The sequence below is a fragment of the Canis lupus genome, chromosome 9 (assembly GCF_048164855.1).
Source record: "Canis lupus baileyi chromosome 9, mCanLup2.hap1, whole genome shotgun sequence".
Classification (NCBI taxonomy): domain Eukaryota; kingdom Metazoa; phylum Chordata; class Mammalia; order Carnivora; family Canidae; genus Canis; species Canis lupus.
The window spans coordinates 27794809-27816016 of NC_132846.1; the positions used below are offsets into that span (position 1 = coordinate 27794809).

The 21208-nt window shown below is 37.1% G+C and overlaps 2 protein-coding genes across 7 annotated transcripts in view; one reads left to right on the forward strand and one right to left on the reverse strand.

Moving 5' to 3' along the window:
- The window catches only part of POLE2 (DNA polymerase epsilon 2, accessory subunit), a 41779-nt gene extending 38991 nt beyond the window's left edge, over positions 1–2788 (reverse strand). Inside the window, exon 1 of the mRNA XM_072838470.1 lies at positions 2531–2788. The gene's annotated coding sequence lies outside the window, so the exon portion shown is untranslated. The remainder of the gene's footprint in view (positions 1–2530) is intronic.
- KLHDC1 (kelch domain containing 1) overlaps positions 2434–21208 on the forward strand; it is a 42561-nt gene continuing 23786 nt past the window's right edge. For 2 of the 6 annotated variants that reach the window (XM_072838473.1, XM_072838475.1), the window contains exons 1-5: positions 2438–2816; positions 4641–4748; positions 16425–16495; positions 16960–17077; positions 17501–17619. In XM_072838473.1, coding sequence (XP_072694574.1) covers positions 2721–2816; positions 4641–4748; positions 16425–16495; positions 16960–17077; positions 17501–17619 — 512 coding nt within the window. In that variant the 5' untranslated portion in view covers positions 2438–2720. Of the gene's footprint in view, positions 2817–4640; positions 4749–16424; positions 16496–16959; positions 17078–17500; positions 17620–21208 lie in introns of all 6 variants that reach the window. The other 4 variants (XR_012036566.1, XM_072838477.1, XM_072838474.1 and 1 more) reach the window with 4 other exon arrangements.

Genomic DNA, 21208 nt, shown 5'->3' on the forward strand with positions numbered 1-21208 from the left:
TGAGTGGGAAGATAAAGGCTCAACTTTGGTAGATGCCTTGCTTTAATTGCACCACCAGCTCTGGTCATAAAGATAGAAGTTTGCTTCTTCTCTGGTTAGGCTCCAATTAACAAGCCCAGATGGCTTAGTCACAAGGATCACCCCCGCCCTTAGCACTCCTCGGTGCCTTCTCTTAGCACATCCCTGCCTTTCAAAAGTCTCCAGCTTTCTGTTTCCATGAAGTTGATTTCAGGTCATACTGGACCCTCTTCCTTATTGCAGTAGTTCACTACTAAAAAAAGAAACAAACAAACAAACTGCCCTCACCTCTTCAACTAGTGTCTGACTTTATCTTTTTGACAAAAGCTGCAACAATGGGGTGGCTAATGGAGTCTCAGGAACAAGGGTATACAATGTTCTATTTGAAATTATTTTCTATGATATAAACCCCTTCTCTGTCATCTTTTTACTTTTATCTTTTATTGCAGTAAAACTTAGTAGATATGCAAATTACTTTTAAGAGTGGGTTTTAAAAGAAAATATGGTACGCCTCTGAGTTTCATGCCTGGAGTGATGCATCAGAGAAGGGATCTAGCATGCTCCATAGGTAGAAGATCCATAAATCTGTGAGTGGAATTTTGCCAGTAGCAGTAGGAGTTTTAAAGCCAGGGTGACTATGAGATTATAATCCTAAAAACTCACAGAAATCTTGGAGAGGGCTTTGGAATTCTACTGCAGGTGGAAAGGGGGTTCCTGAGTCAAAGACCCAGAGTGCACATGTAGGTTACATATATTAATAACTACTACTAGTGCTACCACCATTTACTGAGCACCTACTTTACACCAAACCTATGCTGGGTGCTATCCATCTTTCTGTCTTAAGCCCCACAATCCAAAGTAAATGTTTTAATAATTAAGTTACATTATTTCCCCCCCAGTTAAGACCATTTGGCCTTAAAGCGTAGACTCCCTGGCATAATGAACAAGGCTGTGTGATTGCTGTCCCAAGTTTATCCTGGTTGTTCTCTATAAGCATTCTAGTCATACTGAACTATCTATATGACTTATAAGTAGACTCAGGTGTCTCTCTTTGTGCATCCCCTTCCTCAATAGAGCACATCTTTCCTTCCGATTTTTCTGCTGTATTTTGTCCACATTTCTACTATATCAGTTCTTATCCCACACTGCATGTATTTATATATATCTTCCCCTGTAACTGGATTTTGAAGCTTCTGTGGTAGAACTGTCTTATTTGTCTTAAAATTCACTTTGTTATTTAGTCAACAAATATTTATTTGCCATCTATTTGGTACTAGGTTCTGGGAAGTCAATACTACCTGATTCCTTCAGAATTTCCAGTCTAACAGAACCTGAGAACAGACTGTCTGCATTAACCAGGTACTTAATGTGTACTGAGTACATGAATGAGTGAACTTATTCTGAGTAATGGGCAGCCACAATCTTCAAAGAATGACTCCGGACAAGCACATTTACAGACACTGGTAGAATTATTATTTTCCTTCCTGATCATAGTTTGACTTCATAGCATCGTATAATGACAAGAGTTCGCCAGCTTTGTCTGTAGAGGGGCCAGATGGTAAATATTTCTAGCAGTGTGGGCTATCTGGTCTTTGTTGCAACTGCTCAAGTCGGATTACTCAACCCGATGGTTGTGTATAAGCAGCCTTAGTCAACACTTAAACGAATTAGGGTGGCTGTGTGCCAATAAAACTTCATGTTACGATGAACTTTGGATTCTTTTCATTTTCATGAGTCACAAAACAGCATTCTTCTCTTGATTTTTTTCAACCATTTAAAAATGTAACACCGGGCAGCCCTGGTGGCTCAGCAGTTTTAACTGCGCCGCCTTCAGCCCCGGGGTGTGATCCTGGAGACCCGGGGATCCAGGCTCACGTCAGGCTCCCTGCATGAGGCCTGCTTCTCCCTCTGCCTGCGTCTCTGCCTCTATCTCTGTGTCTCTGGTGAATAAGTATATAAAATCTTTTAAATAAATAAATAAATAAATAAATAAATAAATAAATAAATAAACAAACAAACAAAGAGGCAAACAAGAATCACCAGGGTGCGAGGCTCTGGGATACCTGCCTCTCTAAAAAAAATAAAAATAAAAATGTTAACACCGTTCTTAGCTTGCGGGCCGTGCAAAAACAGGCGGCCGACTGACTTTGGCCTCCTGGCCATTTGTTGGAAGACGTCTTTGAAAATTCCTATTCATATATAACATATAGTTTCTATTAAATACACACCAACATTCTTGTGGATAACCATCTTTGCTGGAGGTTGAATGGAAAAGGAAACCCACACAAAGCATGAATTAATAGGTTGATTACGTCACAGCAGCATCAACACTGTGGACCACAAGTCTATTTGTCCAGCGAGTAAGACAAAGCGGATAAAGAGGTGGGTTGTACTACTGCTCAAACCACGCGATCCCGTGGAAAGAAATCAGCAGGTGGCAGGGTTCGCACGCCGAGGCACCTCCTCCCTCCCGGCTGCCTCCCGGCTCCGGCCCGGCCCGAGCATCCCTCACCGGCAACGCCAGCCTGGGCCGGGCTTCCCGGGCGGGCTGCAGGACGGCGCAGACGCACTCGTTCCGCCTTCCCACCAATCTCGACCCTCGACGCGTTCCGTTCGTGCGTGGAGGAGCCCGGCGGGAGGAGAGGCCGCTCCGTGGGCAGGGGCTGCGGCGCGCCCAGCGGCTGGACCCGGCGACGGCGCGGATGGCGGACTCGCAGCCGTTCTGCGTGGCGGAGGAGCGCAGCGGCCACTGCGCCGTGGTGGACGGAAACTTCCTCTACGTGTGGGGGGGCTACGTGGTAAGGGGAAGAGGCGGGACGGGGCGCGCTCGCGCCGGGAGCCCGCCCGGCCTCTCGGCCCGAGCGGACGCCGAGCGCCCGCCCACACCCGGCCCGAGGCGGGGGCCGGTCCGCGGCCCGGGCGAGGCGCGCCCGGCGCCCCCCGCCCCCCGCCCCTCCGCCGTCGGCCGCTGTCCCAGCCGCGCCCGGGCTTGACGCCGCCCCGCCGTTGCTTCCACTCTGAAAGCCTTCAGACCCGCCTTCGGGGCTCTGGCCACTCCCCGGCTCCCCCGACCCCCGCCGCTGTCCAGTAACCCCCGGTCTGACCGACACTAAGTCCGTCTCTGCGCGGTTAATGATCTCTAAATGCTTGCGCACAACTTAAAGGCGCAACGAGGACGCCGCGCTGTAGTTCGTAAATAGTTGTTTATTGCCACAGCGCGATTCGGAGTATTGAGATCACGGAAGAATTCGAATTTCTAAGAGATGTTTAGTGGCATTCCTTTATCAGTGGGTGACCTCGAAGTTTTTTCGAGTCTCAAAGTAGACTCCTATTAGCGGTACACTAAAAATTGCTTAAATGCTTATTACAGCGGAGGTTTGAATGTGTGTATTTTTGTTTCCATAATCCTGGGATTATAGAACCAAGGATTCTAAAGCCGGGAAACAGTTCAGGAATATATGCCCACCAACTCCAGTTTACAGGGGTTTTTTGTTTTTGTTTTAAAAAGCAAGCCATCTGGAAGTTCTGTTGGAAATAGAACCTACATTTCCTTCTTTTTTTTTTTTTTTTGTTTTGTTTTTACTGTCTCGATACTATTATGTGACAGATGTAACATGACTGAATCACTCACTGAAATAAAGTACATACAATCTATGTTAAATGATTCTCAGATCCAAGTCGGTTTTTGTTGTTGTTTTGTGTGTTTATTTTTAATTTCGTGCAGTATCAGGACGGGAAAATTAGAACTAACCTTTGAGTGCCTACTATACCTGGCATGTGCTAGGAACTTTCATATCCCTAATCTTACGTAATCTTTACCATACCTGGTAAGGTAAGTAATATCTCATTAAAAATAAGGATGATGAGTCAATGAGAATGAATAATGGCCTTTTGACCTAAAGGGCAGGAGATTCCAACCCGAGTATTGGATTTCCAAAGGCTTTTTTCTATGACTAACAAAAAGTAGACGACTGTGCTTTCTTAATGTGTAACATTTCCACCGTTTGTTCTTTATGGAAAAGACTAGATATAATGATGGTTTTATGCAGAAGAAACATTTTGATTGTTTTTGAGCTCTGCCACTTGAAGATGTAGAAGTGTCAAACTCCCTTTGCTATACTGATTCTTAATACTGTAAAAGTTAAGTGAAAAAAATCTCATTTAAAATAGTAATCTGCAATATCTCGGATCTGATGACAGTGTACATTTATTTTGGGCCTACAAATGAAATGTCTGAATATTTCATCTCATTGTAATCTTGAAAATCATGTAAGTGATAAGATTCCAGGTGTTCAGGTGGCAGTCAGTGAATAGAATTACTTAATTTTCTACTGTTCATTGATCCAGAGAGTAGACTGTTACAAGAACCACTCTTAAAAGTGCCACACAGCTTTGGATATAGTTGGTTAGTAGGCATACCTTGGGTGTTGCAGGTTTGGCTCTAGACCACCAGGATAAAACTGGTCAAATGATTTTTTGTTTTCCCAGGGCATGTAAAAATTATGTTTACACTATAGTGTAGTCTATTAAGTGTGCAATGTCATTATGTTTTAAAAATGTACAAACCCTAAATTAAAAATACTTTATTGCTAAAAAATGCTAACCATCATTTGAGCTTTCAGCAGGTCATAATCTTTTTGCTGGTGGAGGGTCTTGCTTTGATGTTAATGGCTGCTGACTCATCAGGATGGTGGTTGCTGAAGGCTAAATGGCTGTGGCAATTTCTTAAAGTAAGACAGTGTTGAAGTTTGTGTCATCGATTGACTCTTGCTTTCATTAATGATTTTTCTGTAGCGTGTGATGCTGTTTGATAGCATTTTACCCACAATAGAACTTCTTTCAAAACTGGAGTCAATACTCAAACCCTCCTGCTGCCTTATTAAGAATAGAAAATGTCATATTGTAAATCATTTGTTATCATTTCCACCATCTTCACAGTCTCTTCCATAGGAATAGAGTCCATCTCAAGAAACCACTTTGTTCATGTGTAAGAATCAATTTATCCACTGAAGTTTTTTTCCTGAGATTGCAACAATTCAGTCTCCTCTTTAGGCTCTACTTCTAGTTCTCTTGCTATTTCTACCACATCTGCAGTTCCTTCCTCCACTGAAGTCTTGAATCATCCATTTGTAAAATCGCAGTATCTGTGAAGCACAGTAAAGTGAAGTGCAATAAAACAAGGTATGCCTGTACTTTTTAAACTCCAGGGATTATCAGCAGCTAAAATATGTCTAAGGCATGAGTGGAAGGAAAGAGAGTGGGAGGCAAAAAAAGAAGACACAGCATATGAGAAAAAGAATCCTTTCGACAATTGTTTTATTCAGATCCTTCTGAACAGAAGATAGCTAAAAGGCTTTGGAATCTGGAGGTAATCCAGTAGTCTGTAGTTAAGAATAATGATCAAATAATTCCAGATTGTATGTTCTAATCACAGTTTCCTTCCTTATTAACAAAAACCAATGTGTATTAAAATTCACAACCATCCATCCATTCTAGAGCTTGAATGGCCCACAGATAACTCTCTAAATTACTCATTACTCTATTGTCAGACATACTCTGTAGGATGTTGCTTTTAAAACAAATCTACCTGTCTCGAGGTAAAAGTGGAAGTGCTGGAAAAAGTAAGAATATTCTTTTACTTATGGTTCTTCCATATCCTTTCAGTATTTCGGAACTTCATGAAAACTTTAGCACTGCTACTAGGAACGTTGAAGGGTTCAGAGTAGTTTTCCCAAATTTTGAAGGAAAAGCACAGGGGGCTAACATGTTTGTAGGTGGAATGCTTTCCTCATAGTGCTTAATAATTTGAACCGCTTTATTGCCCTGAGCTTTTCCTTATAGAAAATATCTGCATAAATGTGTTTACTTACATATTTCTGTTTTGGATATGGACTTAAAGGGAAGAAGGATCAATTTAGAATGTGTTTGAAAAGAATCAAAATGAGAGGCTTACAGTGCCAGGTATTAAAACATATCACAATACTGTAATAGTTAAATTGGTGTTCCTGATGCAAGATGAGATAGGATAACGTATTGGAATGGAAAAGAAATTTCAAACAGCTAAGTGTACCAGACTATTTTATATTTAAAATGTAGCATTTTAATTCTGGAAAAACAATTATCCAATAAATGGCCTGGAGATAACTAGAGGAAAATGATAGTGGAGCCTTAGGATTGAAGAGTTAAATGTAGGAAAATTAAGCTATATCATAACAGAAGAAAATATGTGACTTTAAAATCTTAAGTTGAAAAAAAATAAAAAATAAAAAAAAATAAAATCTTAAGTTGAGAAAAAAAATGAATTGGGTAAAACTATGAAAGAAAAGATTAGTAGATAAAACTTCTAAAAAATGCTTTTAGACACCATAAAGTGAGAAGGCAAATGACAAACTGGGGAAAATATTTACTATATATGGCAAAAATAAAGATTAATATCTATATAAATAAAAGTTAATATCTACATTGAAAACTGAGCAATGGATATGTACAAGCAACTTACAAAAGAAGAAATATAAATCAGAAACTCCCAACTGAAAATCAAATTTTCCTTCTTCAATCTGCAAATATTAAAAAGAATCTTTGAGAAGAGCATGGAGAAATGAATTAGTCCGGTAATAGAACTTAAATCTGTGTAACTTTTTAAAAAAGATTTTATTTATTTATGCATTAGAGGCACAAAGAGAGAGAGGCAGAGACATAGAGGGAGAAGCAGACTCCATGCAGGGAGCCTGATGTGAGACTCCATCCTGGGACTGCGGGATCATGCCCTGAGTCAAAGACAGACACTCAACCACTGAGCCACCCAGGCATCCCTTATGTACTTCTTAAGGAGAAGTTTAGTGATGTGTATCAGAAGCCTTAAATGTGTATTCTCTTTCACCTAATAGTTCTGCTGTACATATTTTTAGATGGTCATATGGGTCATTCATGTTATAGTCATTTATTCTTTTTAGATGCCCAAAATTTGAACCTCCTTTCTCTAATGTAGTATGGCCCACCAGACAAGTCTTGTATTTATTGTAGTTGACTAACTTCTACTTACCTCCAAAGAATGCAAATTCTGTGAAGATAAAGAATTTGTCCCCTATCATATTCCTAGTATCTAGAATTGTGAATAGCTTATAGGAGGTGACCTATAAAAAGAACCTAAGTTCTGCATATTCATTTTTCCAGCTTCCCTTGCAGCTATAGGCTGTGGGCAAGTGGCTTTGATTTGTTTAGAGGAATCTGTGCTAGATTTGGACTCAGAGCAAAGATGTCAAAATGAGGATCTGAAGAGGATTCTTATCCAGCAATAGAATCTGTAGGAAGATCAAGGTCCCTGGCAGTACTACAAGCTGCAGCGTATGGCTCCCTAGTGACAGCAGTTAGCTCACCAGACCTGTTCTATGGCATGATTTCAGAACTTGCTCTTCCTTACGAAGATCAGAGGCTGGTTCTCCAGGTTCCTTGATGATTTTGTGACTTAATACTCATTTCTGTAAATTTTATTTTCTTAATTTTATAATTCAAAATGTATGTACAAGAAGAATATTATAAACTATCATTTAAAAGTAAACATGTTTAACTTCCAGATTAATGAATTGATTAGAACCATACCTTAGAAGCTTTCTATTTGTCTTTCCCTGATTATAATGCACCTCCCGTCCCTACTTGATTTCCACTATCTTGGGTACCACTATCTTGATTTCCAGTAAATATTTTCTTTATAGTTTTGCCACGCACACATCTATTTCTAAACAGTGTGTTATTTGGTTTTGGAATCATAGCATACGTTTTCTTTTGTGACTTAATTTTTAAGTAAAAGTATGTATTTTAGACTCACACATTGCTTGTTTTCAGCTGGTGTGCCCTTGCATGGCCGTACCTGTTTTTACTTGGATGTCCATTCTGATTAGTCAGCTTCTGTACTGCCTGGTTATTAAATATTTTGAAAATCATCCCTGGATTTATTCATTTGATGTATGTCCTGTATAATATTCTGTTGTGTGAATTTACTGCAATTTATCAATTCTGCTATTGTTGAATATTTGAATATTTCTGGGGGTTTTTGGTATTGTTAAACAATGCTACACTGAGCATTCTTATAAAATGTCTCCTTCTAACAAGCACAAAGGCTTGCACGCTCTTAGGGCACATACCAAGGAATGGACTGCTGGGTCACTTGGTATACATATCTCCAAATTTACTTGGAAATGTCACTGTTACCAAAATATATGTATCAATCTACACTCCCATCAGCCTCCTCCTTGCTCTACATCCTTGACAACATTTGGTACCATCTGGCCTTAAATACTTCGCTAATATAGTAAGTGTGACATGATATTTCATTGTGGTTTTGTTTGCTTTTCCGTGGTTATTAATAAAGTTAAGTGACTTTTCATATGAACTATTATGAACTATTTGTGTTTCCTCTTCTGTAAAAATGCTGGTTCATGTCTTTTGCTCATTTGTCTATTGGATTGATTTTTTTCTAACTGATTTATAGGAATTCTTTAAAGCATATACTTGTATGAGTTGAATATGTCTTCTCAGTTTGTAGCTTATCTTTGTGCTTGCTTGATGATTGTCTTTTGTGCAATACAAGTTCTTCATTTTAATATAATTTCAATATTTTTCTTAATGCTTTGTGCTTTCTGCATCTTTAAACTTTCCCAATATGGAGACCATAAAATTTTCTATATTCTAAACAATTTTCAGTTTTGCCTTTCATGTTTAAAACTGTCTTTAATCTGAATTTTTTTGTTTAATTGGTTTAAGATAGGGATCTAGTTTCATTATATCTCTATATGGATAACCAGTTGTCCTTGTGTCATATATTAAATACTCCTTTCCCTGCTAACCTGCAAACAGTCCATCACACATCAAGTTTTCATTTATGTGCAATCTGTTTCTAGGTCATTTATTATGTCCAACTGGTCTGTTTATTCTTTTGACAAAACCACATTATGTAAATTACAAAAGCTTTATTTTAAGTTTAAATGTTAAATTAGAAGTTTAAATACTCTATCTGGTTCTTCAGGAATATTTTGGGATTTTTTTTTGGAGCCTTTTGTGGGTTTTCTAATTTTCTTTATTTTTATTTTGTAGTAAAATATGTAAAACTTATTATTTGTCATTTTAACTATAGTTTAGCATACAATTCAGTGGCATTAATTACATTCACAGTGTTGTACAATATTACCACTATCTAGTTCATTTCTCTGACAGAAACTCTATACCCATTATGCAATATCTCATATTCCTTTCCTCAGTCCCTGGTAAATTCTAATCTTACTATCTTTGTGAATTTGGCTTTTTTCTAGATATTCCAATTAATTGGAATAATATAATGTTTGTCTTTTTGAGTCTGGTTTATTTTACTTACCACAATGTTTTCAAGATTCATCTGTGTTATAGTGTATATCAGAACCTCATTCCTTTTTATGGCTGAATAAGATTACATTGCATTATATACTGCATTTTGCTTATCCATTCATCTGTTGATAGAATACTTGGGTTGTTGCCATCTTTTGTGTATTGTGAATAACGCTGCTATGAAATTGGCATACAAATATTTGAGCCCCTATTTTCAATTCTTTTGAGTACCTAGGATTTGAAATGCTGGGTCATATGGTTATTCTACATTTAACTCTTAGAGGAACTGTGTAATTGTTTTCCACAGTGCTTCCTCATTTGTATAAACTTTAAAGTGAGATTATCAAATAAAGTACTCTGTTGGGAATTTATGTTACTGTATTCAATCATTAGATCATTTGAGGGTGACAGACATGTTATAAAATTGAGTCTTCTCCGATTATATAGTATATCTCTCTATTCAGAATTTTTTGTCTTGATAAAGTTTTACAGTGTTTTCATAGGGATCTTGTACATCTTTTGTATTTCTTAGCTTCTTTGTATTTTTTATTTCTATTGTTAAGTTTTTAAAAACTAAATTTCCTGATTGTTGCTGGTGTTTTGAAATATAATTGACTTTGAATACTTTTGAGTCTGGCAAGCTTTCTTAATTTACATTAATTCTCATAATTCATCTGTTACTTTTCTTTTTATTTTCTATGTAGATAGTCATATAATCTGCAAGTGATAACAGTTTTGTTTCTTCCATTCAAATCTTATTCCTTTTATTTTTCTCTGGTGGACCCGAAGTACAATGTTAAATAGAAGCTGTTTTTTTCTTGTTCTTAATCTCAAAGGATAGTTTTCAACTATTAATCATTAAGTTTGATGTCTGTGTTTTATTTGTAGATAACCTTTTTAAAATTGAAGAAGTTTTCTTCCATCTAATTTCCAATGATTGGGTGTGGAATTTTGGGGAGTGATTTTTCTGCATTATACTGAGATAATCATATTTTCTCCTTTAGTCTCATAAAAGGATAATTTATAGTGATAGTATTATGCTAAATTGATATTTCATTTTCTGGATTCAATGTAAGTTAGTATATTATTTTTCTTATACATTACTAGATCCTGTTTACTAATTATTTATTGGGAGGGAGAATTTTTACATCTGCGTTTGTAAGTAGACTGAGTATTGTTCTTTTATTTTCGGAGATGGTTTTTGTAAGATTGAATTAGTTATTCTTAGAATGTTTGGAAGACCTCATCTGTAAAACCATCTGGTCCTTACTTTGTAGGGGAGGTTTTAAATATGTGGCTCAGGGGATCCCTGGGTGGCTCAGCGGTTTAGCACCTGCCTTCGGCTCAGATCGTGATCCTGGTGTCCCAGGATCGAGTCCCACATAAGGCTCTTTGCGTGGAGTCTGCTTCTCCCTCTGCCTATGTCTCTGCCTCTCTCTTTCTGTGTCTCTCATGAATAAATAAATAAAATCTGTAAATAAGTAAGTAAGTAATAAGTGGTTCAGGGCAGCCCGGGTGGGTGGCTCAGTGGTTTAGCGCCCCTTCAGCTCGGGTGGTGATCCGGAAGACTAGGGATCCAGCCCCCACCTACGTCAGGCTCCCTGCATGGAGCCTGCTTCTCCCTCTGCCTGTCTTTGCCTCTCTCTCTCCCCGTGTCTCTCATGAATAAATAGATAAAATCTTTTTAAAAAATTTCTGGTTCAATCTATTTAAAGCCATAGATTGTTGAGATTTCCCATTTTTTTTTCTTGAGTCAAGTTTGGTAAGATTCCCTCACCCCCACCACCAACCTCAGGAGTCTATCCATTTCATGTAGGTTTTATTTTATTATTATTATTATTTTAGGTTTTATTTATTTATTCATGAGAGACAGAGAGAGGGAGAGAGAGACACAGGCAGAGGGAGAAGTAGTCTCTACACAGGGAGCCCGACTTGGGATCCGATTCCGGGACTCCAGAATCATGCCCTGGCCAAAGGCAGGAGCTAAACCGCTGAGCCACCCAGGGATCCCCTCGTGTAGGTTTTAAAATTTCTTGGCATAAATCTAAGTTGTCCATAATACACTCTATTTAATCTCTCTAGTAGCTTTAGGAATGTCCCTTTTTCCATTCCTAAAATGATTTAATGGTATCTTCCGTTCTTTCCTTTTTTGAATAATTTTGCCAGAGGCTTATCAGCCTTCTGAAACACAAACTTTTGGTTTACTTGATTCTCTCTGTTGACTTTTTAAAATTTCATTAATGTCTGCTTTTTATTTTCTTCTACTTTCTTTAGGTTTATTATGTTGTTAGTTCTTGAATTTCTGAAGTTGGATGCTTAACTCCTTCTTTTTGAGACTTTTAAATACTTGTGTGTAAGGCTGTACTTTTTCTTCTAAATACCTCTTTAGCTGTCTTCTTTGTTTTAATAAGCAGTATTTTGTTATTTTACAGTCCCAATATTTTATACTTTCCACGATTACTTCTTACTTGACCCATATGTTGTTTGGGAAAATATTTTAAATTTCTATGTTATTTTTATAGTTAGGTTACTGTTACTAATTTCTAACTTAATTGTGTGGTATTCTGAATGTGGCTTATGTCTATCTGTTGCCAGTCCTTTGGAATATGTTGAGGTTTGCTTTTCGGACTAGCATGTGATCATTTTCATAAAATATACCTTAGTACTTTTTTAAAAAAGATTTTATTAATTTATTTGACAGCGAAACAGAGCACACGAGCATAAGCAGGGCTGGGCAGAGGGAGAAGGAGAGGGAGAAGGGGAAGCAGGCTTAGCAGGAGGCCTCATATGGGGCTCTACCCCAGGGTCCTGGGATTATGACCTGAGCAGAAGGCAGATGCTTAAGCGACTGAGCCACCCAGGTGCCCCTGTACCTTAGTTCTTATAGAGAGTATATATACAAATTATCAGGTGAATATATATGTCTATTTTATCAATCAATCTTGCTGATTGTGTTGTTCAATTATCCTATATTCTTTTTTATTTTTTAATTTTCTGTTCTATCAATTACTGTAACAGGCATTAAAAACTACTACTACTCTGACTTTAGATTTGTTAGTTTCTCCCTGTGGTCCTGTCAGCTTTTACTTTAATATATTTTAGGCTACCTTTTTATGTGTATGTGAATTTAGAATTATGATATCTTTCTGGGTAATTGAATATTTTATTATTTTGTAATGATCCTTTTAATCCATAGTATATTACTTGCCTTAAAATCTGTTTTCTCAATATTTCTATACCAGCGTTCTTTTGGTTGATATTTGCATGGTGTATCTTTTTCTATCTCCTGATGGAAACTTTGTATATCTTTATATTTTAGATGCATGTATTATAACCTGAAAATACCTAGATCTTGTTTCTATCTAGTCTGATACTCCGTATATTTTATTTGAAGGGTTTAGCCTATTTATACTTAATTTGATTCTGATATACTATTTTCATCAGATGTGGAGTTTTTAGAGAGAGAGAGGGAGAGCATGAGCTGGAGGGTGGAGCAGAGATAGAGAGATCATCTTAAGCAGGTCCCATGCCCAGTACAGAGCCTGATTTAAGGCTCTATCTCACCACCCTGAGATCCTGACCTGAGCCAAAATCAAGAGTCAGTCGCTTAATGAGCCACCAGGCACCCCAGGTTGTGTTTTATATTTGCCTCTCTCTGTTTCTCTTCCTCTTCCTTCTTAACTTTCTCATTTCACAGATTTCTTAATTATTGATTATATGATTTATTTCTAACCACGTAGTAGCTATTCTATTTTAGAATGAATACTTTGGGGATGCCTGGGTGGCTCAGTGGTTGAGCGTTGCCTTTGGCTCAGGTGGTGATCCTGGGGTCCTGGGATAGAGTCCTGCATCAGTCTTCCCCCCGGGAGCCCCCTCCTCCCTCTGCCTATGTCCCTGCCTCTGTGTTTCTCATGAATAAATAAATAAAATCTTAAAAAATTTTTTTAAGAAACCCAAATACTTCACAAAGTTCAGAGTTTTAATAGTTTTCCTTCTTCCCAGAGAGTTCAAGTACTTCAGAAAGTTTAAAATTCAATCACCCCCTTTCCCTAGGTGATTCTATTCTGTTTCTCTCCCTTTAAATTAGGCATCAAAGAAAAAGGTTAGCCCTTTTTATGTGTTTAAATTTACCCATACATTTACTAATATTTTGCGTGCTGTTTCTTATCACATTTCAGATCTTTAATCAGGTCATTTTCCTTTTGTCTGAAATGGCACAGCTATTATGATTTCTATAAGTGAAGGTTGATTACCAACTGTTGCAACTTTTTGTTTGTCTGAAAATTCTTTATTTTACTTTGGTTCTTAAAATACTTTTTTTTTTTTTTAACTGAGTATAGGATTATAGGCTGACAGTTACTTTCATTAAACACGTTGGCTAATACTTAGTCTTGATTGTTGCTAATAGGAATTCAGTCATTAGTTGCCATTTGTTTGAAGGTGATTTGTTTATTTATTTTGCAATTTTTAAGAGTACATATTTTTCTTTGATGGTCTGTTGTTTTATTGATGTGGCTTGCTATGGATTTCTATTAATTTATCCTGCTTGGAACTTGTTAGGACTTCCTAGATCTCAAGGTTTGATAATGTTCAACAATTTTGCAAAATTCCCACCCTTTGGGATCCCTGGGTGGCGCAGCGGTTTGGCGCCTGCCCTTGGCCCAGGGCGCGATCCTGGAGACCCGGGATCGAATCCCACGTCGGGCTCCCGGTGCATGGAGCCTGCTTCTCCCTCTGCCTGTGTCTCTGCCTCTCTCTCTCTCTCTCTCTGTGAGACTATCATAAATAAATAAAAATTAAAAAAAAAATTCCCACCCTTTGTCTCTTCAAATATTACCTTTTCCTCATTCTATTACATTCTCATGAAACTGTAATTAGACTAAGTTCTTCTCTTTCTCCATGTATCTTAACTTCTTGTTTATATATTCCATCTTTCTGGGCCATTTTTTTTTCTGGGCCATATTTTCAGATAAATCAGTTAACTAATTCTCTCCTTAAGAGTCATCTCAACAGAGCAATTTTAGTGGAATGATGGGCTCAAAAGCCAGATTAATCTGGCTTGATGAGAGAATGAGAAGTGGAACCAGTGGGGACATTCATTATAGTTAGTATGGAGTTTTGTGTGAAGGGAACTGAGATATAGAAGGATTAAGGGAGGGTTTGTTTGTTTTAAAGGTGAGTGATATTAAGGCACATTTGGATATCTATAGGAATGATCTAGTAGAGAAGGAAAACTTGTAGGAAAGAGGGGATGATTTAGGAATGAAATCTCTCAGAAAACAAGTAGGAACTAAGTCCAAATTTTTCAATTCTTTGATTCGTTTGTGTTTTTGTACCACCCTATTTAAAGATTAGTGAAAAGGATTTTTTTTTAAATCAGGCTGAGGTGAGCCTGCAGTCAATTTAACAAGTATTATTCAACTTATCCATTCACTCAATCAATCAACAAGCATTACATTTGGCTTTTATGTGTGGGGCACTGTGCTGGGTTCTGGGAACAGAATTATAACAAGAGAAACATGACCCATGCACTCATGAAGCCAATGGGTTAGTGGTAGTGGGTGGATGTGATACAGACAAAGGACTTGGAAGGGGAAGCACATTACTGTGGGAAAACATTTAATAGGGACTTTAATCCTTTATCCTTATTCTGGGAGATTAGAGAAGCAACATTTAAGCTGCTTTCCAAAGAATGAGTAGTTAGGCAAATTTTGGGAGAGCATGCCAAGAAGAGAGAAGAGGCAGATGAAGTCCCTGTTGGAACAAGGAATTTGCAGAAAATTAGGAACTGAAAGAAGACTAGAGAATAGCGAATGAAAGGGAAGATGAGCTTTGGAAGGATAGCAGGTGCCATGTAGTACAGAATCATAAGAATTTGAGACTATTCTGGGAGCAGTGGGGAAGCATTTGAAGGACTTAAGGAGAATAGTGACAATCTATTTTCATAATATTTCTGTTACAAAGGTGTGTACATGAGGCTGCTGGAGCCTGATGCCATTAAACCTTAGAATCATACAGTTATCACACTCATTACAATTATATGTTACTTATCCATCTAATATGACTTCCACAGTCGGACATGAGTGAAAGTTTCCTTGGAATTAATGGAATGATTTTTTGCTCTGGGTGTGTGGGTATGGGTGTGGGAGAGAGGAAGAGAGACAGATGGTAGGGGTCAGATACTTGGTAGTCAAGATACTATTTTTTTAAATTTAACAAACCAAAGAAAAAATTAACCAACTCTAGCGTGTTAATAATGTATGCATCCTACAGTCTTAGAAATTCTTAAACTGCTTTCTTTTAAAACTGTTTTTGAATTATTTTACAGACTCTAATAAATTATGATGAATTTGTGTAAGGATTTGTTTTAATACCTAAAGTTTTAGACTTAAAAGAAATGATTCTTTTTTCTTATTTCTCTTTTCATCAAAAATGTCAGAATGTGCTATTCTTTTTATGTTATCAGCTTCTTTAGAGATTATTCAGATTCTGAGTTGTCATTTTGACTAAATTTATCTTGATCCTTAGAGTCTATGTTTAATGAACACCTAACACTATGCCTTGCACATAGTAGGCACTCAAAAAATATGCTCAGTAAATCAAGATATCCGATACAGTGCTCTTAATATACCTTGTAAAAATTTCTCCCTTAATTGCTTCCTTTCACCCAAAACATATTGCCCTTTTTTTGTATTCATTTTCTCTTGACTTTGTAGTCTTCAGTATTCTACTCTGAATGTCATTATTTTTGCTATTTTACCTTATTCAGGATCCCTTTTTTAAGGTTCAATTGCCCCGAGTCTTTTTCTTGAGACTCATATATTTGCTATTTTGTATTCTAAACTTTTCTTATTTGCCCACTTTCTCTTAGAAAATGTCTTTTTTCCCTTCTTTTTAAATCTATCTTAATTTAAATTTAAAAACCCATCTTGGAGCCTGTTTCTGATTTTGTATTTTGCAGCATCTTAATCGCAGTTTTCCCATCCTGAGGAACTATTTAATTGTTACTGCGTAATTGATAAACATAACTTTATGTATTCTGTTTTTAGTCTATTGAAGACAATGAAGTATATTTGCCTAATGATGAAATTTGGACCTATGATATTGATAGTGGGTTGTGGTAAGTAATTTTAAATTGCAGAATGTCCAATCTTAATATGTTTTAAATATTTTCGTAGACTACAGGGAATTTAAGACCAAACTTAGAACATACTGCAACATTTATTGTCTTCCTTTCCTTTTCTTTGAATGCTTTATTCTCTCTGGCTCTTTCTTTCCCCTACTTCCTTCCTCTGTTCTTTGTCATTTGGCATTCCTCTCGAGCTAAGGCTGTCCCAGAAGACTTTGCTTTGTTCTACCAATTAATTCTCAATTCTAGTGATACATGAAGATTCTGCAATTTTTTTCCCAATAGGTTAAAAATCTTTACCATGGATCTTAGAGTTTTTACAGTGTTGGCTACCATTGCATTTCAATTGTAATTATCAGTGACAATTTTCATTGAAAGAGCACTCATGGAGTTCAAAGGGAATTTTAATTTGCCTTTCTGAAAAGTCACGGAATTCCATGTTATTCTTGCTGCAGGACCATGCACCTCATGGAAGGAGAACTCCCTACCTCCATGTCAGGAAGTTGTGGTGCTTGCATTAATGGAAAGCTGTACGTTTTTGGAGGATATGATGACAAAGGATACAGCAATCGAGTAATACTTTCTTTCAATTCAGGAATGCAGAAAAATGTATTATTTAGTGCATCTCACAAGTTTACAAATATTTAAAAAAGAAGAAATAAGTAGAAAATCTTGAGCTTACAAGGTTTTTAAAAATAGAGTGACAATGCAGCCATTGTGTTCTTCTCTTCTTCCACGTCTTTCTGCTTCTGAATTAGCTCCATGCTTAGTTGGTGTCTGTAGGGCAGAGCATGATGGGACAAGATCCATTTCAGTATGTCTTATATGTCATTTTTCTTCTAAAACACAGTCTCATTTTTATTAACTTTACAATGAAAAATTTTACCTTTTAAAGAGAAAAAAGTAGTATTATTAGTTCTTGGATCATATATCCCTCAGACACAGACTTAATTTTTAAATGGCCTATCTGCTAATGGTGTTCTCCTCTTTTAAAAGCTTTATTTTGTTAATTTGCGAACAAGAGATGGAACCTATGTTTGGGAAAAAATCACCAGTTTTGAAGGACAACCGCCCACACCACGTGATAAACTTTCTTGCTGGGTATATAAAGACAGGTAATGTATCAAAGTCATCTCATTAACTACACTTAAGTAAGGGTCATAGCTTGTGGCCTAAATGGAGAAAACTTGAAAGTCTGGATTTTTCAAGGTATAATTACAAACTTTTGACTCTGTCAGTAATGGCAGTTCTGCCTCCTGGATAAGAGCCATGTCATAAGAATAAACATTGTGGAAGCAACTATTTGTTTTTCAAAATAAATTTATTATTTAATTAAACTTTCTGAATAGTTAACACATTCACATGGTTCAAAATTCAAAACCATATCAAAAAGTTGATCGTGGGGCAGCCCGGGTGGCTCAGCGGTTTAGCGCCGCCTTCAGCCTGGGGCCTGATCCCAGAGGCTCGGGATCGAGTCCCACGTCAGGCTCACTGCATGGAGCCTGCTTCTCTCTCTGCCACGCGCTCTCTCTCTCTCTCATTAATAAAGAAAATCTTAAAAAAAAAAAAAAAAAGTCGATAGTGAAAGGTCTGCACCCACTCCTGTCCCCATCCACTCTGTTCCCTCCCACCATGCACAAATAACTACTTCTACTACTTTCTTTTGTATTGTTACAGTAGTGGTTCCCAAACTTGGAATTCCCCTATAGGAATCACCTGTGGATTTTTTAAAAATTCCAAAGCCCACGTAATACTTTACACTAATTAAATGATAATCTCTGAGGTTATGATATTTTGAAACTCCTCAGGTGATTCCACTGGGCCATTTCATATTTCCACTGGTAATGTACACAGGTTCTAATTTCTCCACATCCTTACCAATACGTTCTCTTTTCTGTTTCTTAATTTCTTTCTTCTTTCTCTTTTTAAAAATAATAGCTATCCTAGTGGGTATGAAATGGTGTTCATTATGGTTTTGATTTGTATTTCCCCAGGCACTAATGATGTTGATCATTTTTTTTTTAATTTTTATTTATTTATGATAGTCACACACAGAGAGAGAGAGAGAGGCAGAGACACAGGCAGAGGGAGAAGCAGGCTCCATGCACCGGAACCCGATGTGGGATTCGATCCCGGGTCTCCGGGATCGCGCCCTGGGCCAAAGGCAGGCGCTAAACCGCTGCGCCACCCAGGGATCCCTGATCATTTTTTTCATATACTTACTTGGCTATTTGTAAATCTTCTTTGGAGAAATGTCTGTTCAAGTCCTTTGCCCATTTTTAAAAATTGAGTTGTCTTTTTGTTGTTGAGTTGTAGGAGTTCTTTACTTATTCTGGATCTTAATCTCTTATCAGACATATGTAGAGTTTTTTGTTCTAACGTTTTGAGTTGGCTGGCCTAATAGAATGAGTTAGAAGTATTCTTTTTATTGGGGTGGGGGACAACTTCAAGAAGGTTGGCATTAATTATTCTGTAGGTGTTTGGTATAATTTACCACTGAAGCCATCTGGTCCTGGACTTGTCTTTGTCAGGAAGTTTTTTGTTTGTTTGTTTGTTTGGTTTTTGTTTGTTTGTTTGTTTGTTTGTTTTGGTCAGGAAGTTTTTTGATTACTGACTGAATTATATAGGTTTATTCAGTTTTTCTATTTCTTTATAAGCCATTTTTTAAAAAAGATTTTATTTATTTATTCATGAGAAACAGGGAGAGAGAGGCAGAGACACAAGCAGAGGGAGAAGCAGGCTCCATGCAGGAAATTTGATGTGGGTCTCCATCCTGGGACTCTGGGATCATGCCCTGAGTCAAAGGCAGACACTCAACCGCTGAGCCATCCAGGCGTCCCGCCATTTTTTTTCATTAGCCATTTTTGATAATGTCTTTCCAGAAATTTTTCTATTTTATATTTTCTACTTTATTTCTAACACCCGATCTGTTGGTATAGTTTTTATAGTATTCTTTTATAATCCTTTTAATTCCTATACTGTTGATAGTAGTGTCGCCTCTGTCATTTCCAGTGTTGGTGCTTTGAGTCTTCTCTTCCTTTTTCTTTGCAACCTAGCCTAAGATTTGTCAATTTCGTTGATCTTTTCAAAGAACCAACTTTTGGTTTGTTGTCTTTATTTTTCTGTTCATTGTTTTGCTTATTTCCCCTTTATTTTTCATTATTTCCTTCCTTCTGGGTTTATTCTTCTCTTTCTGATTATTTCTTAATGTGTACAGTTATGTTACTGATTTGAGATGTTTTAAAAAATTGTAGGCATTTATAGCTATAAAATTCACTCTGAGCACCTCCTTCACTGCATATCATAAGTTTTGTTTTATTGTATTTTCATTTTTATTCATTTCAAGGTAATTTTTATTATCTCTTGTAATTTTTTCTCCATCTGTTGCCTGACAGTTTTTTTTGTTTGTTTGTTTTTTGTTTGTTTTTCTTTTTTGTCTTTCAGCACTTTAAAGATTTTACTACCTTGCTTTTGGCCTCCATTTTGCTGGTGAGAAATTCACTCTCATTCATGTTTTTGTTCCTCTGTATATGTCTTTTTCCCCTGGCTTTTAAAAACTTTTAAAATTTTTGCTCCTCATTGATTTGATTAAAATGTTCTTACTTGTAGTCTTCTTTGTATTTAACCTCTTGGAGTGTGCTGAGCTTCTTAGGTTGGTGGGTTTATATCTTTCATCAGTTTTGGGAAGCTCTTAGTAATTATCAGATATTTCCTTTACATGTTTGTCTCTTCTCCTGTGATTCCTGTTATATATACATTAGACCATTTGATATTGCTCCACAGAGCTTGGGCTACCTGAGTTTTCCCCCTCATCTCTTTTCTTCTCTTTGTTTTAATTTGGATACTTTTTATTAACCTCCTGACCTGTCTTCAAGTTCCCTGGTCTTCCCATTGCTATGCCCAGTCTACAGTGAAGCCTATTTAATCAGTTTTTTATTTCTGACATTTTTTTCCATTTTTAGCATTTGCATTTAGCAGTTCTTTTTCATGGTTCCCTATCTCTGCTGAAATTGCTCTGTTCTTCCTGCATGTTATCCACCTTTTACAAACTAGGTCTGTTAGCAGTTTATCATAGTTATTGTAGATGCTGATTAAATAATTAGAAAAATATTTATAGCTTAATTGGTAGGTCTTTGGGTCACTAGGGAATTCTTATTGTTCTCCAGTCCCACCTTTTGCTTTCTCTACCTTGGGAGATCTTTTTCAGCCTTGTACCTCCTCCCTTGGGCTTTTGAAGGCAACCATCCTTCAGATCTCCTATCCTGGTTTCAAACTTTTGTAGTCAAAAGCTCATATTGCTTCAAGGATGTTTGCTTAGTTCTCTTCTGCTTCCACCTGTTGGAGACTGACCCTGAGCCCTCTAAAGACCACATGAAAGACTTGTTGAGTGGATTAAAACTCCCACTGTGGCTGATTTTCTTAAGATTCTAATTTGCTATGCCAGCCTACAAATGGCTGTTAAAATTTTGGGTGATTTCTTTAATGAACCCTATCTGTCCTGGATTCCTCCTCCTCTTATTGTAATACCAGGAATGAAAGCAACCATGCCTAGTCTCTTCCCTTCTATTGAAATTTCATCACTTTCTGGAATTAGTTCATTTAGATTTGTTTGTTCCTTTCTCTCTTTGATTTTTTTTTTAACTATGTTGTTTTTAGTTTATTTGCCTTGTTTAGGTTTTTAGGGTGAGAGAGATGATCTCTTTC